We start from the raw sequence: 17,695 nt of genomic DNA, 5'->3' as shown, positions 1-17,695 counted from the left end.
GGAATCAGAGTACGCCGCATTGAGTGAATTGTGCAACGAGGTGATTTATTTCAAGCATTTGTTAACAGATTTAAATGTAAATTGTGGAGAACCAGTACAAGTTTACATTGATAATCAAGCTTGTATAACATTAAGTAAAACAGAGGGTTTCAAATCGCGTTCAAAACATATCTCTGTAAAATACCAAAATGTACGTTGCTGTGTACAAGACAATGTAATCACCTGTACTTATGTGTCAAGTGAAGAAAATGTAGCAGATGTATTAACTAAACCATTGGCAAAGATAAAGAACAAGCGAATGTGCAAGGGTTTAGGTTTGCTGGAAAAATAATCTCCTACATAGGTGTATTTGGAGTTAATTGTTCAGCAGAATCTGTGAGGGGGTGTTCAGTTTCTGTTAATTGGTTCTCGTGGGAAACTTGCAGATTCTAGCTTCACCAATTAACTCAAGCTGGTGTCAATTTACTCTTGGCAGAAAGCCCAGGTCTGCTTGACCTAGAAACTACTCACTCTGATTGGTTAACGACCAGCACTCAACTCTGTTATCAAGGGATTGCTAGTTCAGTTTGGTGGTGAGGTGTGTTAGGAGTTAGAAGTGCTGTGTATGGTTATGAGAGAGAGAGAGAAAGGAAGGAAGGATTTATTTTGCTTTTATTTGTATGCAGAAACTCTGCTGGTTTTATTTTTCCTTTTTTAATAAATCCTGTAAATAGTTATTCTGAGTCTAGCTGACTAGTCATTACTGCCGCAACTAGCTTCCTCGCTGTGCAGGAAAACTCTGCTACGTTTGGGCTAAAGCCAGTAGGGCTATGCCTGACACTCCAAAGTTCCATGATTGTAGAGTTAGGTACCATAAGTAAAATTTCCCCAGATTATCTAGTTGATTTTATAGGTCTATAACAGCAAAGTGACTCATGGCAAATTTTATTATAGCTTATTTAGACTTTTGTTGGGTGCAATCCCCTTTAGATACATGAAATGTTATCTTCAGTTGCAGGCCTATATTCAGGAAAAGTTTTTCTGCTTGATTCTGTTTGAAAAAGAAAGACTTGACACTAGATTATGGAGGAATAACACTGGAGATCTTTGAGGGACAGGCATCCTGCCTTGAACTCTTTGGATGAAGGGCAGAACAAAAACGCACTAAATAATATATAACGGTACCATATATAAATAATACATCTGATGAATTATGCCATTGCCTGTGAGTGTTCATACCAGAAAAAGGTAAGAAAGACATGACCAAGCACATAAGAGTGTAATCTTATGTGTGCACACTCAAAAGTAAGTCCAACTGAGTTTAATGGGGCTTACTCCCAGGTAAGTGGGTAAGCCACCAGTATATACTGAATACTAAAAGGTAATGATAGGAAAACTTGGAGCAAAAAACCCAATATTCTGAGGTAGTGACACTGAGTTTTAGGTGGCAGAGAGCCCATATGAGTGATTCTTTTAAGCCACACATTCTACCACAATTTTACTCATTTAATTTATTCAGCCTTTTTGGCATAATTTAGAAAATAAGATCATAAAAGAGGGGGGAAACGCATCCATAAAACATTGCTATCGTCCACTACAGGATGATAAGAGACACCTAAGCTGCTCCTGGATAAGAGAACTCACACTGAGTTAATATTATTTATGAAATGTCTATTCTGGCCATCATCCAATGATTACCAGGCGGTTTACAATATAATTGTCTTCTGTGTCAGCTCACACTGGAAAAAGCTGATTTCCCATGTTGGGCATAAGATTACCAGGGGTGGTTGTCTCTCTAATTTTATATTAAGCCACACCCCCTCCATGGTGGTCTCAAAATTAAAAATGTAACCACTAGACCAAAATGGTTGGCAGCCCCTAAAGAAATCCAGCAGATATGGTACACAAAGCAACACCTGCTACAGGTGTTTTCTTTTCATGAAGATGCTTTTCTGTGCCTTCAAAAGCTGCCTGTCAGTAATTCAGGCACTTTATACTTTGTCATTATTTAGAATTGTTCCCATGGGGCATTCTAGCCCCTGTTTTCACAGAGAGCAGCGACCTGGATGGTGTGCTGATGCTTTAAAAAGAAAGGGAGGAACAAACTCCTCACCTCCCTCATCTAAATGTAAACACAGTGCATCTGAAACTACCTCCCCCAGATTAATACAGTCTTCTAATTTCCAAGTACCGTAATTAGACTAATAAATTAATAGCAGGTCAAAGATTAATTAGATAATATACATGTGCATTAAACAACCATGTAAATATAGGCATTTGATAACTATTTTCAACTCTTCACCTCCGTTTATCAAGTTAGCTGTAAATGTTGTTCTCTAAACATAAATACAGCATAGTCTACAGTCATCCATACTCTGCTGGCATGTTGCATTTGTAGATTTGTCTGAGGAAAGAAGGGAATCTGCACTTGAGAGACGACAAGGAAAACTGGAGGGCTGAATCTGCAGCCTGTTCCTGATCGCCAAATAAATAGGCCAGGACGACTACACCCTGCCTTGGGAAGTGGCCCCAGAGATCATTAAATTTGAACTGTTCACAAATTATTTACAGAGAATCTCCCTGCACAACCACATGATAGTTAACTTGAGGGCTGATTTTGTGAAGTGCAGGAGAAATCCATTTCAACGTTTTTAAGTTTGCAGGATGTGAGGAATGCAGGAACAAGCCTTACATTGATCTATACAGGGCTTCCTAACCTACCCTTTAGCCTCTCCAGGGGAGGACTTCAGTATTTCACATTTCAGTGGCACTGAACTGGTCGTGCTGCCTTAACCTACCTCTGAGCCTCTCCCAGCCAATGCTATTTGGCCAGCCATACAGCTTACTATTGATAACAACTGTGGTGTTTAAGGCAATCATGAAAATTTCTGTTTTGCATACATTTTAGTTCTTTGAAGATCCATGTCATCTTTTCCTTGCAATACATCCCCTTGAGAGATAAACGTCCTTCACAAGTCTCTTGGGGGAATCAGATCCACACTGTTCTGTCCGTCTACTGTACTCTCCTCTCCACACATAGAAGTAAGAATGCTGACGGTTACATATTTCAAAAGTTGCATATCAGACTCTCACTTTTCCACGCACCCCACCCCCAAATCTTTCATTTCTTCTAATCTCACATTTTAAGTTTTCTGTCTCTCTCTGCTTTAGAGTTTGGAGCACTTTTTAATGCTGTACTGGTCAAAAAGCTTAAGAGTTCAGGCATCCTTTTTTTCAAAAAAGCTGTCAACATAAGCTTCCACATCTCAACAGCAAAGGCTTGCCATTTTGTAAGGCTTGGGCTGGATCCAGAAATGTGCAAGCGGAAGAAATTCTGGTGCTGAAGCTGTTCTGCAAACCTTTGCCCAAGAGATAGTGAAAGGCATTGTTCAGCGCAAATGGTGGAAGCTTGTACCGCTGAGTAGACTTGTGCAAGAGATACACAATGCCTGCTAGATTTCATTTCCCTTTTTATTGTGTAAGTATCTTTTCTTTGTTGGAAAAAGGGTATTCTGTTCAGAGAGGAGAACTTCTGGATCTAACCCCCTTTGTTTATTTTATTTATTTAATTATTTGAAGTCTATGCATGTTGGTTGTTTGTTTGTTTGTTTGAAGTGACAAATGTCAGGTTTCCCCTTGATGCCCCCTTCTTGTTGTCATCAAGTTTGAGACAGGATGAAGCGCTACTAGCACTTGAGTATGCTTGCATGAAGCAAGCACTAAGATTTTTTTTTTTAAAGTATTTTGAAGGATCTCCAAGACCAGTAATGGGTTGGTCTTATACTCTTCACATATCATAGTTTAAAGGCATATGTACCTAATTTATATTAATAACAAACCCCCAAATTCATTGTATGATTTGTTTTGATCCGGCTTTAATAAACTTTCCCTCCTATTTTAATAGGTGCATTTATACACATTGCTAGTGATTTGCAATTATGATAGTCCCAACAGCAAACAAAACAAAATTAATGTCAGCAGCATCCTCCAAAGTCTAAACTCTGTTCTAATGAACTCCCTGGTACTTGCAAATAAATTTCTGTCTGCAAATACAATAACTTGGAAATTACTGTAAAAATCTAAATGCACGGGTGTGGGGGGGAATTGAAACGCAGGGTGGGATTTGCTTTTCATGATCCCATTAACTATGGTTCTGGCAAAGCATATGCATACAGAGTAGTACTTTGCTGAACGTTTGTTAAAACATAAGAGTGTCTTATTAGCATTTTCAATAAACATATGATCTCACACACTCTTGTGCTTCAAAGGTGGGGAAAGGGGTATTTATTTTGAGTAGACTAACAAATCATACTCACTGCAGCTTTATCACTGAATACTTAGGCTTCATGAAAAATTGAAAAATGTTTAAAAAACACTTTCCTAACTGTCTGCTACTGAATGATTTAAATAGCAACCCCTTGTGTTATAGAAATAAACATATTTAAGTAAAGTCACTTCTATAAATTTTTAAATGGTTAATTGAAACATTATGTACAACACTCTGCCTGTATTATAAATGAGTGAGGTTATTTTTGCTTTTTGTTTTTAACTGTGTGGCAGTTTAAGTCACCAGAAAACTATTTGTTTTCTAGCATTTCTCACTACATGAAATATTGATACATTTTGCTTCAAGAATGGCTATAAATTATAGCAGTCAGGGAATTAATTTTGATCACCTGTATAATCTGTCACGAACATTTGTGGATGAATGCTACATTGATTCCAAATTCAGTCTCACATATTTTAAATCTGCTCTTTTAAAAGTTTACTTAGGTTTAAAAAGGGTTTATTTCTCCTTCCGTTCACATTCTCAGGATTTTGTGTCATAAAAAGCAGACTTTGGGTAGAATCCAATTGACATGCCTAGTGCTGTTGCTAGGAAGCAGAATCGGCAAAAATGGCGTCACCTCCTCTATTAGAAGATACCTTCTACTGGATCAAAAGCCCCTGGCACTTTATGCAAGGACACCAATGGTACAGAGCTTTTTTAAAAAAAATAAATGTTACTTTGTTCTTGTAGTGATGAAAGCTCCAGCATCAATTGGCTAAGCTCCTGTGATGACATGGCATGTTTGTGAACATTCTAGCTTCTCAAGAAACAAAGCTGTAAAAAGTGCTTTCTCATCAATTGAATTAAAATACAAACAATTGGAATAATACAAAATGCAGTTAACAACAGCATAATAAAAATACAGAGTGATAACCAGCTGAAGTGTCCATCTTAGGAGAGTCTATCTATAACAGTATTTCTGAGACGCTTCTATCTCTATATTTTGGAAGACTGAATTATGAACCAAGATTTGCTGAGCCAGCACTAAATCATATGCAGGACTTCCCTGCTCATCATTAGCAACACTTCCTGTTTTCTACCCTGATTTTTCTTTATTCTCCATTGAGTCCACTGTCATGTTGTATAGATTTTAAAAAAACTTTCTTTCAAAATGAGAGGTGGTACTATTCCATTTGCATCTTTCAAATGTATGTCCATATTGCTTTAGGACCCACACAATCTTTTTCTTCCATGCCTTAGAATTATAGAATCGTAGAATTGGAAGGGAGCTCGAGGGTCATCTAGTCCAGCCCCTGCAATGCAGGAATCTCAACTAAAGCACCCATGACAGACGGCCAGCCAACCTCTGCTTAAAAACCTCCAAGGAAGGAGAGTCCACAACCTCCTTATGGGGCTAGGGAGCATTGGGCCTGGAGGTGGAATGTAGCCTTTCTGGCTCACGAAATTCTCCACAAGCCACACCTCCTCCGTTTCCTTCTAAGGCCACACCCCTCTCTCCAGGCCACACCCCTTCCTGGCTCTGATCTGACTATTTTTGCATGGTTGCTATGTGTCCTTGAACTATGTTAATGCTCCTTGCTTGCCTAGAGGACGTTTAAAGAGGTGCGTGTAGAAACGTCTGATTTTTGTACAGCTGGAATGTAGCCTACCATGCAAAGGGTAAGAAGCACAACCTTTGCTCCACCCACATTTTGGCTCAGGCCCCACCCACTTTTGCCTCTCCCCGCCTCCACTGGCATGTGGCCCCCAGAACGTTGCCCTTGAGGGAATCCTTCCCTTGGGCTGTAAAGGTTTTTCCACTCCTAACTGCCCTGAGATCAACAGGTGTAGGGCGGTATACAAGTGTAATAAATAATAATAAATAATACCTTACCCTGACAAATATCTGTCATAAAATTTGCACTGCAGCAAAGGGAAGGGAAGTTGCCAGTTTTGTTGGGATTAAGATATTACACAGGATCCAAAGAAAGGAGTTAGCTGTATGAAGTGTAAGAAAGCCCAGAGACTTTGGTAGGTAGAGTAAGGACTGACAGAGAAAGAGGAATCCAAGGAAAGTGTACGTTAAGGAGAAGGAAGATTGAGGAAATGAGCAAAGGGGACCCAAGAACACAGGCAAAAACAGACTAAGGGGTATCTACTACCAGACTTCCACATATTGATTCGAATAAGCTGCAGGCTATCACCCCAGCTGGTGCCTCCCAACACTCCTGTACATCCAGCCCATGACATTGAATGGATTAGCTATTTTTATATATACTCTTGGCAATTAAAGGCAAATTCCCTATTTTGTTTACTGGCAGATCTATGGAGCGCATCACAAATTACTGTATCTGGAAATGCAGCACAAGTCATTTGCTTCTGTTCTTCTCAGCTCCCCGTCCCCCCCCCAAATAATATTAATCCATGTTTTGTTGCTTTGATGTTTATTTATTTATAATTTTTTTTTATCTTGTCTTAAACAATTTGCTGAAGGCAGCTCATAGTCCAAACATAAAACATCAATAAAACCACAGTAAAAATGAGAGTTAAAATTACAATGACATTTACAACAACCATAAAATACCAATTTAAAACAGTAGAACCACAACGCAATACAATAAAAAATGCTTGTTAGAACAAATGAGTCTTACTTGCTCCACCCGAAAAGCAGGCGAAGAGTCACAAGTACATCAACAGGGTGACAGTTCCTAAACCTTGGGGCAATAATGTAGAAGACCATGTTCTTGCCTCTCAAATTTGACAAGACATAGGACATTTGTAATTGGATTTCCTAACATTTTCATTTTTGCCTAAACGCATCCAGGGGATAATCCCAAATGAGAGCAAGCAAAGGCAGTAAAGGGAATGGGAGGTTAGCCTTACCCTGATACTACTTTCCCCATTTAAATTGCCCCATGAAGTGTATGTGTTCTGCTGCAGGGCTAATAGCAGCATCAGATTACATGGGAACATGATATGGTGGTTAGCTCCACCCGTTTCCACACTGTTTTCATAAAACATTGAGTCCCCCATGGATGTTTTCCAGTAAAAATTAAGGTGTCATGAAATCCAATGAAGGATCTCCGCCATCTTGGCTGGCCTGTCTTCTTTGTCATGTTCTGTGAACAGACACCCTTTCTCACTAGATCTTTTAAGAATGGTGCCAGGACAGAACTACAGTTAGGCACTTGCGCATGGGGCTGCCCTTGGAGATGGTCTGGAAGCTGAAGGTAAATCAGAATGTACCTTGTTAGTTTGACTGGGCTTCTGGCCCAATTCAAGGTGTTAGTACTAGCTTACTAAGCCCTAAACACCTTGGGAGCCAAGTACCTCAAAAAGTACCTCCCTCAGTATAAACAATCTCAGGCCCTATGATTGCCAGGGGAGGCCCAGTTGGTATGCCACTGCTGGGCACTGACCACTTGGTTCTGACCCATAGCTGGGCCTTCTCAGTATAGTTCTCCATTTTTTCCAATACATCTCCACCACCCACGGCCCTAGAGGTACATATGTCATCCTCATTATTAACATTCAGGAGGAATTTATACCTTCCAGGCATTTTGATGACTGTTTCTGGAAACTGTGAAATTATTAGCTATAACAATATGTGACTGCTAAGAATTTTTATTCATTCATTTATTTCTTTAAAATATTGTTTTGTTTTCCTCTTTTTTGTTGTTTGCTGTCCTGGGCTCCTTTGGGAGAGAAGGTGAGATAAAAAATGATTAAATCATTGTTGTCATCATCTTGTTCTGCTCCATTTGCTATAAAGCTGGTGCAGAAGGTCTACTGTTAATGTAAATATGGACGTGTGGAAAAGGGGAGTGAAACCTAACCCCTCCCTTGTGTCATTTCACTGTTTTGGGGTACTTCTGAATACTTTTCTCCCACCCAGCTCATTCCCCATATTGGAGCTGTGCTGAGTGAGAACATCTTAGAGCACCTGAGCAATAGCAAGAGCAGTAACAGGCAGCAAAACAGGACAGGCCACCCCTGCCTGCTGGACCTCATGTGATTAACTGGTCTTGGGTGTTTGGAATAGTAGAGACCCAGCTGTAACAAGTGTATTGGTGACATGTCATTCCAAAGTTCTGGATGATCTCATTCAATGGCTATAAATTGCACAGTATACATGTCAGTGTTTACCCGCCTGTGGAACTATGAACAAATGTCTCCCAAGATGCCCAGCAAGCATGTGCCAAGTTTACCCTCTGGGGATTTTGCTGGAAAGAATGAAATAGAACCATTGAAGTCCTTTGAGGGCTATAGCTATTCTAAATAAGGCATCAGAACATTGCTATCGATAGTATCAAAAGTTGTGGAGCAATCATAGGTGATTCACATTTATTCTAGGGTGCAGCTGGAGTAAGTGATTGAACACAATTAATCACTCATTAGTGAGCCTACCCAATACTTCTCTACCATCGTCATGTATTCCCAACACTGCACAGTAGAGCTCTTCCCTGTGATTTGGGCCTTTTCCAACTTGGCCAGCATTGTGATGCAACAGAACTCTCCGTGATCTGCTGTGATTAATTCACTAAGCATTTTAAGGATAAAAATGCTAACATCCTCCTTGATCTGATGTTACTGGCTTGCAGATACATAGTCCTGCTTTGTTGGATAATTTATTTGGTTGTGGCTTAAGGATTTGGACAAGATTTTTGGAGGTGTGCATGCTCGCATACCACTTCCCTGTCTAATCGATTTGGATGAAGGAATTGAGGGGGCTCTCATCAAAGTTCCATTTAGAAAATGTATCCAGCAGAACTAGCTATAATAATTTAATAAAAATTAATATATTTTCTAATACTTCTGCGTGCCCTACCTTCAGTCATTGCATTGCATAACCATGCCCAGCAGTCTAGACATTCTACATCTGAATGAATGTGCACTTGATGTAAAATATGAGACAGATCCACCATTAGGTAGAATAAGCTTTGCAGTATTGTTGGATGTTACTCAGCTAAGCTGTTTACAATACTTTTTGCCCTTTTTCTATAGTTTGCATATAGCTAATTAAGTTTGGTTTTCTTCCCTCTCTACTAGGATTGCTGCCTTTTCCTGTCTTTCCCCCCCACAAGCCTGCATAACTGACACCTGGGGTTATGAAGTCAGTCCTAGATGGCCTCGCAGATACGACCTTCAGAACAATTACAACAGATCTTCTATACATGGGTTCCAGCGATATCCAGTACGAAGATTTCAAAAGTGACATGGCTTCCAAGTTAGGATACTACCCACAGAAATTCCCTCTGTCTTCTTTCCGAGGCGATTTCCGACCAAAAATGACTGCAGGAGAAGATGCCATCCTGGGTGGGCACCCACAGGATCAGATCAACCTTACAGATTTTTACAACAAGACCTTGACCACCTTCAAGGATAATGAGGAGAATATACAATGTGGGGATAACTTCATGGATATGGAGTGCTTTATGATTCTGAACCCTAGCCAGCAGCTGGCCATTGCAGTACTGTCCCTTACTCTGGGCACCTTCACTGTTCTGGAAAACCTTCTGGTCTTGATTGTCATCCTGCAGTCCCGAAGCCTTCGCTGCAGGCCTTCCTACCATTTCATCAGCAGCCTGGCCGTAGCTGATCTCCTGGGCAGTGTAATCTTCGTCTACAGTTTTGTTGACTTCCATGTTTTCCATCGGAAAGACAGCCCTAACGTGTTCCTGTTCAAACTGGGTGGAGTTACAGCCTCATTCACTGCCTCGGTGGGCAGCCTTTTCCTCACCGCAATAGACAGGTATATATCTATACACAGGCCCTTATCTTATAAGAGGATTGTCACCAGATCGAAGGCTGTTGTAGCATTCTGCGTGATGTGGACAATAGCTATTGTAATAGCTGTCCTTCCTCTGCTGGGCTGGAACTGCAAAATGCTCAATTCTGTTTGTTCAGATATATTTCCTCTAATAGACGAGAACTATCTGTTGTTCTGGATTGGGGTCACCACTGTACTCTTGCTTTTTATTGTGTATGCCTATATGTACATACTGTGGAAGGCTCATAGTCATGCTGTTAGGATGCTCCAGCGCGGCACTCAGAAGAGCATAATAATACATACTTCAGAGGATGGCAAAGTGCATCAGATTACTAGGCCGGAACAAACACGTATGGACATTAGGTTGGCCAAAACCTTGGTCCTCATTCTTGTGGTTTTGATCATCTGCTGGGGTCCTCTGCTTGCAATTATGCTCTATGATGTCTTTGGGAAGATGAACAAGCTTGTGAAGACTATCTTTGCCTTCTGCAGCATGCTCTGCCTGCTGAACTCCACCGTGAATCCCATCATCTATGCTCTCAGGAGCCAGGACCTGAGACATGCTTTCAGGAGCATGTTTCCACCTTGCCATGGGACTGCACAGCCTCTTGATAACAGCTTGGAGTCTGACTGCCAGCACAGACATGCTAACAACCCAGGTAATGTCCACAAGGCTGCTGAAAGGTGTATTAAAAACACAGTTAAGATTGCCAAAGTGACCATGTCTGTCTCCTCAGACACAACTGCAGAGGCGCTGTAAAACAAAGACCTCTCGACACCGTAAGAGAACATATTAAGAGAAAGCAAGAGAAATTCATGGCTTCTTTCCTCCAGTGTAACCATTTTTTTAAGTTTATCATTTCTAAGTGACTGTTTTTATGAGTCTTGAGCAGTAGCCCCCTCTTCTGAGTTCTACAAATAAGAAGTCAACTGAAGTTTTTAAAAACAGATTTTTTTCCATTAGCAAAATGCTAATTTACTAATAATGGCTATTATAGTATACAAAAAAAATAATCACATTAATCAGTGAGCAAGATATACACACTTTAGGAAGCTTATTGAAAATTGAAACATACAACAGTTTAATTAGAACAAAAAAGTAAATTTTGTAATCATAGGTTTTTGTTTTTTTCTAGTGTGAACTATGTTAATTGTCTGTAAGCAGGTTTTCATCCCCCCCCCACCCCCAAAGCGGCAGTACTGGATTGTAAGAAATTTTGTACCATGTCTTGTGAGATGTATGATGTTTTACTGTATGTTACTGATATTTGTCTAACCAAAGTGATTAGGTAGACTTGTGTGGATGTAATGTAAAGTATGTGGTGATGTAACCCCTCCCCACCCACCCCCACCATGAAAATACTTCCTGTATTTTGAAGAATTCCTATAAGGTATTTTGAAATTTTTACATTCTTAGTGGTTTTTAGTGAACTTAAAAGGAAAGGCTTTGCATTTCTTCTGCTCACATTTGAAATCCCTATTAAGTTTTTTAAAACAAGCAAACATGTAAATATGGAAATAACAGAAACAAAGGAACATAGAATACTTTTGGGAAAAAGGAAAAATACACTGGCTCAGACTGAAAAAGATGTGTGTGTCTCTCCCCTCCCCTCAAAAAAATGCCATCTTTTGTCTATAAGACTGTTGGCTTTTTATTGGAAATTGTGTGAATGCCAACATGACCCAAAAGAAAGTTATTAGGCAGTGATGTCTTTAATAGGCAACTGCTTTTTCATTGGTCTGTTGCTGGCATTGGATTTGCGAAGACAACATGTGTTCGGTTCCATGTACAAAGTTCAATCACTGTGACGTATACTTGAAAATGTGTTTCATTCCTATGTCCCAGGTTTAAATAGATTTCAAACCTGAAATGCCAAAACATCAGTCTTCAGTAACAAGAGGATAAAGTGTTAGTATTAGATTTAAAAAATGAATGTGTATATATAATTATTTAATATCTATGTAGCTGTGTGTGTCGTGTACGTATTCTAAATAACCGTGGTTACATTAATATTACTAAGATAAGAAACTGTGACCAAATGTTTTCTCTGTACTCCTTACTGCATTCTTTGCACATGAATTCTGTTTCTAAAAGTGAGTTCTTCCAACCAATCAGCAATGAGCTTTCAGGATCTATTGAGCACACTTGTAAAATCATAATGAAAACAACAACCCAATATGATAACTGAAGAGAAGTATTTTAATATATGTAGCTGGCAGCCTGATTAAGATGGCAGAAATACTGTAGCGCTTAAAAACTCGACTGGCTTAATGTGAATTCGGCCACAATAATGACAGGAATGATTGGAGGAAGCCGAGTGTCTCTGTGAACAAATGCAAGGAAATTTAAAACAGTCATCCACTCGTGTCAGAATCAAGCCCCCACTGCAACAAAATTAAGAACCCTCTCAAATTGGATGCTCCACATTTGTAGCTTCTTCTTCTTTTGCCAGAACTAAGAATGCAGGAGACAAAAATTGAAATGCCAACCATCTGAAAGGTAGCAACCTTAAATCACATTTATAGTAAGATAGTTGGCCTCCTGTTGCTAAAAGAAGGTTACTCTGATCCAGCAAAGGCAGCTCAAACAAAGAAGCAGACTGCTATATTAAGATCCCTCTTTTTGATCAGGTCCTACGTGTATGGGGGGGGGGGACTAAACGTGGGCAGTTTTCTTTTTTAGATCCTTGCATCTTGCACCAAGGATTGTGTGTGGGGTTCCAGTTGCTGGGTTGCAACTTATAGCTTGCGTTCCAAGCACCAGATGGACAGCATTGTGTGAATCTAGTGCTGTCACACATCTGCGTGAAGGCAGATCACGAAGAGCTGTGGGGGCCAGTCAACAGTAGATAAAATGGACACTGAAAGAATTAAAAACTGGGAACAGGCAAACTTAATGCCATCGTCTAGCAGAATGTAAAGTGAAACTAAAGCTGTAGCTAGAATGTAGCCTGCCGAGAACTAAAGATCCCGAGTAACCTGAGTTTGGAAGCTGACTAGGGCAAATCGTTTGCTTTTAGAATCCATACAAGTTGATCCTTTGATGCTCAAGAGAGGAACGGCAACCCTATTCAGGGTTGGGAGCTGAGCAAGTTATTAAAGAGCAGTTCTGATATGAAAAACTTCTCCATCTCCAGTCCTCTTCCTCCCTGCTCCACATCTGAAGAGTTTTACTAGAATACGGCTCCTTTCGGAAGGAGAGTATATGGGGAAAGCCTGCCTATACTAGATCTCAGTATGATTTTGATGTAAGATGGAGAAGGAGGTGCCAGAACAAGTTTCAGGAGCATCTAGCAATGAAAGCAAGGAAACACCTCCTCACTCACAGCTTGGGAGTTCTTTAGTAACATTGTACAGTAGGGAATTCCTAGCCTGCGGTGGCTCAGTGATTCTTGGAAGCCCCAATCTATCAGAAAGAAGGAAGCACAGGACTATAGAACAGGGAGAGAGATACGAGTTTGTGGCATGCTGCTTTTAAGTTCTGTGACTAAAGGGGATCTAGCAAAGAAGAGAGCTATCATTCCTGGGTGAAGTGCTTGACATTTTACCACTGCTCACACTAGTTCTTTTCCAGAAATGGAACTATCATAAAAAGTGTTACACCAGAAATGGCTCTGCCACCTCTATGGAGTGGGCAACCTTTTTCATCTGAAGTGCCACAGTCCTTTCTGGACAATCTAGGGGCCACAGCAGTGGAGGTTTTAACATGTTCATTGGTTCAGCATTGTAAGTTAGGTGGTCACCTACAGAACGAATTCTATTTGATTTGATGTTTGTATTCTTATCCAGCAAGTGTTGAGCTCAAAACAGCTCACAATAATTGCAGTAGCATTAAAAAGCAACAGGCATTGCAATCATTATAATATCAAACAGAGTAGCAAACCAGTATAACAAATTCATCAAAACAGTCAATGCAATTCAATGGAGGCATGGTGATTCAAAATATTGGAAAGAGCTTCTGGGCCTTGTGCAATAAAACAATTCCATCCAGGGGAACAGCTTGCCAAAACTACCAGGCAAGTTGCTAAAAGGCAAGATGATGATAAAGATAAAAATGCAAACCTTATTTGTTCATAACTATGTCAAAATACTGTACAAAATGTTGGACTTGGTGTAGAACAGATCTGTTCTATTCTACCCATGTTCCTGAGAGGTGTAGCTTGGCAATCGAAAGGGACTGGATTATTTCTGGTTTGCTTCAACACATGCACAAGAGGGATATGCCACGACTTCTGCCAAGAGGGCAGCTGTGCATTTGTTACTTATTTCATTTGCAGAGCTGCCCCCTCCACTGAAGCGAATTCGCAAGTCCTTGCAAGCAAGCATCCTCCATATGTGCATTGAAACTTCCCACACACACACTTGAAATAGCACACTTGATCAGGGTGTGTAACTTTCAGTAGCGGTGGAAAACTTTTATTGTCCTCTATTTAAAAAAACAGGAAAGGAAAGGAAAAGATAATTCTGGTAACTACTTGGGTACCTCCAGATGATGTTTACTGAATATTCTGAGCTCAGTGCAGGCCACCATGGATGCAGCACATGATCAGAGGTTTCTCTGGGGCATAAGCCTCATTTTCCTACCCCCTGCAGCATGTACATTCAAGCAGCCCCATGTGGCAGGCCTTTCTGTGGAATTGGAGACTTGTGCTATCTTTCCATATCCCTATACAGCACCTTGTCTTTCTGATTGGTCAAAGAATGTGAGGGCCCTCCCCCGTAATAGCATAGCCCATTCAATTGCTTGTGTGTACATACTGAAGGGGGAGAGAAAATAGACTCCTGTGCTGTAGGAATTCTTCTGTGTGCAGGTGCTGGGTCTATGGTGGGCTGTAGTTTGAAACTACTTTCTTCCTTTGACAATACATCTTCAATCTGAAACAGTTTGGGAGGAAAGAAAACCCAGAGGAGGAAATAAAAAGATAACTTTAAGAGCCATTTTTGAAACTATTCTTGTGGTTTTAATGCACACTGTATGGGTTTCTGTTTATGTACAAGATCTTAACTTCTATGTAATTAAAAAAACAAACTACGGGACAAAGGGGCTGTCTTGGCACTAAACATGGTGCTTCTTGATATAATAAGAAACAACATTCTGTGAAATAGTATGTATTCATCAGTATATTTCATTCCCATATGTGAGTTTAAAGAAAAGTGCTTCTAGCTGTGTGTATTGTCCTAACAACATTTTTCAACCGAGCTGGTGGTGATGTCCCTACAAAATGAGCGCAAAAATGCAACTGCTGCTAGATACGCTGCATAAATTAGCTGCACTTAAGCCATGTTTTAGAATAGTATTTCTTAAGGCTGGGAAGCTGCTTAGGGAAGGAAAGTTCATTCAGCCAAGGGAAGGTATAAACTCCACTCTGATTCCTCCCAGTGGGTGCCAGGAAACAAGCTAGTCAAATGCCACCCTCTCCCAACCGACACATTATTATTTCTATCTATTGGAACTAAAAGTATGTATAGACACTTCTGTGACTTCTGGGGACGGGTGTGACACCTTTTATTATGGCAAGTGTTTTTAAAACAATTCTGCATCACTATTATCTGGGACCCTTAAAGCATATTGTGGCCAGTATGTCCTTTTGGGGGGAAATATATATTTTAAAGTATCTTTCTAGGCTGAGAAAAGCAAGCATTGCCGATGGAATGGTCAGAGTTCTGTGCACATTCCAGGGGGTACACAGAGCTCTTATGCAAAGAGGATTCTATTCCAGTGCAGGGTGCTTCTGTACATGCATGCCTCCACGTCTATGTCTGGAAGTACTCATGTACATGAAGAATCATCGCAGGTGATGGTGGTGTTTTTCCTAATCTTACTTGGGGAGATACAATACCTGTGACCCTTGGCACAGAGGTTTCATTGAGCAATGGCCTTTCGCTATATATACCTAAGTTCAGCAACAACCAGAAAGCAGTAGATGAGTGCCACCTCTGAATGGCAACCAGGAGGGGAAGGAGCCCTGTAGCTTTTGCATGGTGTGTCTGGTGGAGGCAGCTGAGCCATGTGGAGGAGCTCCACATGGTTAGAAGTGCCCTGTAAGTGCCATTAATGACATTGGCTCATAGCTGTGCCTGGCACTGCTGGCCATTCGCCAGCAGCCACCTGCATGGTGCTGTGCAAGCTACCCCTTCCCTCAACTGCCTTCAGTAGATACCCAGAGCATGACACCCCCGCTTGTCTTGGTCACTGGCTGCAATTTTCACAGCTCACCACTGCCTAAATCAAGGGTAGGAATTGGCCCTAGCCAGCATGGCCAACAACATCTGTTGGAGCCACTGGTTCCCACTTGGCTTAAATAGATAAATTTTGAATATGGGTAATCTCAGCCAATCAGATGCTCAGCATAAGCAACAGGGATGAGCAACACCTGTTAAGCCCTGCTTGTAACTTCTAGAGACATCTAGCTGGTCTCCTGCTGGAGACAGAGCAATAGACTCCATGGGTTTTAGTCTGAGCCACTAAAGCAATTGCCCTATTCTTAGGCAGCATGGACAGGCAGTTTTTGTCATTGAGGAAAGCTTATTTTGAAAATAAAGCTTCCTTTAGATCAGGGATGAGGAACCTACAGCCTCCCAGCTGCTGTTGGAGTCCTTTCAGTCCTGGCCATCATGCCCAGTGGTCAGAGATGATGGGATCTGTTGTACAGCAGTATTTGAAAGGGTCATAGATTCCCACCCTTGCTGCAGATAATGCCATTTTCAATTGTTCACATCCCCTTGGGAATAGCCTGGCAGCTTATTCTCACACTGTTTCACTACTCACATACCCACTCTCATGAAATGAGTAGCTCTGTGGTTTAACAGTTCTATGTATTTATTAACTTTAAATGTTGTGTATATCTGTACCAGAGACCATTTGTATTATGTGCATATTAGATTCTCAGCAGTCTTGATGTATATTTGTATATTACCTCCTCAATGCCGTGCAATCACTTATGGATTTCTTTTTCTTGCACTGATTAAAATGCCTCTTGTATGATAAATAAATCCTTTCTTGTGGTGATATAGGGTTGAATGTATGTAAATAAAATTAAAAACATTTAAAATGTCAGCTATACAAGCAGTGGCCTAAAAAAATAATAATAATCAAGTCTGTACTTGTAGAATAGAACAAATAAGTTGCTGTGACATCTCAAAATGTTCCAGGGATGCAATGTCGGAGAAAGGAAAGTCTTTCCTTGTGATAATATGAAATTGCAAAATTGGATTTCTGTAGCTTTTTATTTTTATTGTTTCCGAGTGGAGAGCCTATCTCTTTTAATGTCTGTAAATCTAACATTATTACTTTTCACTTTGAAGTATATTGTATTGTTAGATGTTTGTTTGAGCTGGTAACATCCTTGCAACTGCTGCAATGTTTCTGTTGGCAACTTGTATATTACTTTGTACACAAGTGTACTGGTAAGACTGTCATTAAAAGTAGCTTCTACCATTAAACTACCTATAGCGGAATAGTACTTCTGTAATATTACCAATGTATTACTACCATACCATATTTTATTTCTTCAGTGTAATTAAACTGTTATTTATTCAAAGTAAAATTATGATTATTTGAATCTGAAACTATGAAATTGTCATGTGGTGTCCCCTGGAGATTCCTTTTTAGATCGCATGTCCAATTTTTCTACTTCCATAACATTTTTCAAACCTCACAGATTTTTAAACGCCCA

At 40.3% G+C, this 17,695-nt stretch overlaps 1 protein-coding gene across 2 annotated transcripts in view; it reads left to right on the top strand.

Annotated features, from left to right (window-relative positions):
* The window catches only part of CNR1 (cannabinoid receptor 1), a 33,550-nt gene extending 16,085 nt beyond the window's left edge, over positions 1-17,465 (top strand). The window contains exons 1-2 of one of the 2 annotated variants that reach the window (XM_081186995.1): positions 4,811-4,953; positions 9,299-17,465. In XM_081186995.1, coding sequence (XP_081043121.1) covers positions 9,358-10,779 — 1,422 coding nt within the window. In that variant the 5' untranslated portion in view covers positions 4,811-4,953; positions 9,299-9,357 and the 3' untranslated portion in view covers positions 10,780-17,465. Of the gene's footprint in view, positions 1-4,810; positions 4,954-9,298 lie in introns of those variants that run through there. The other variant, XM_081186994.1, reaches the window with a different exon arrangement.
* The last annotated feature ends 230 nt before the right edge of the window (positions 17,466-17,695 follow it).

This window comes from Podarcis bocagei (genome assembly GCF_964188305.1).
Source record: "Podarcis bocagei genome assembly, chromosome: 3".
Classification (NCBI taxonomy): domain Eukaryota; kingdom Metazoa; phylum Chordata; class Lepidosauria; order Squamata; family Lacertidae; genus Podarcis; species Podarcis bocagei.
The sequence above is the reverse complement of the archived record's forward strand: the minus strand, read 5'-3'. Positions and strand labels throughout refer to the sequence as shown.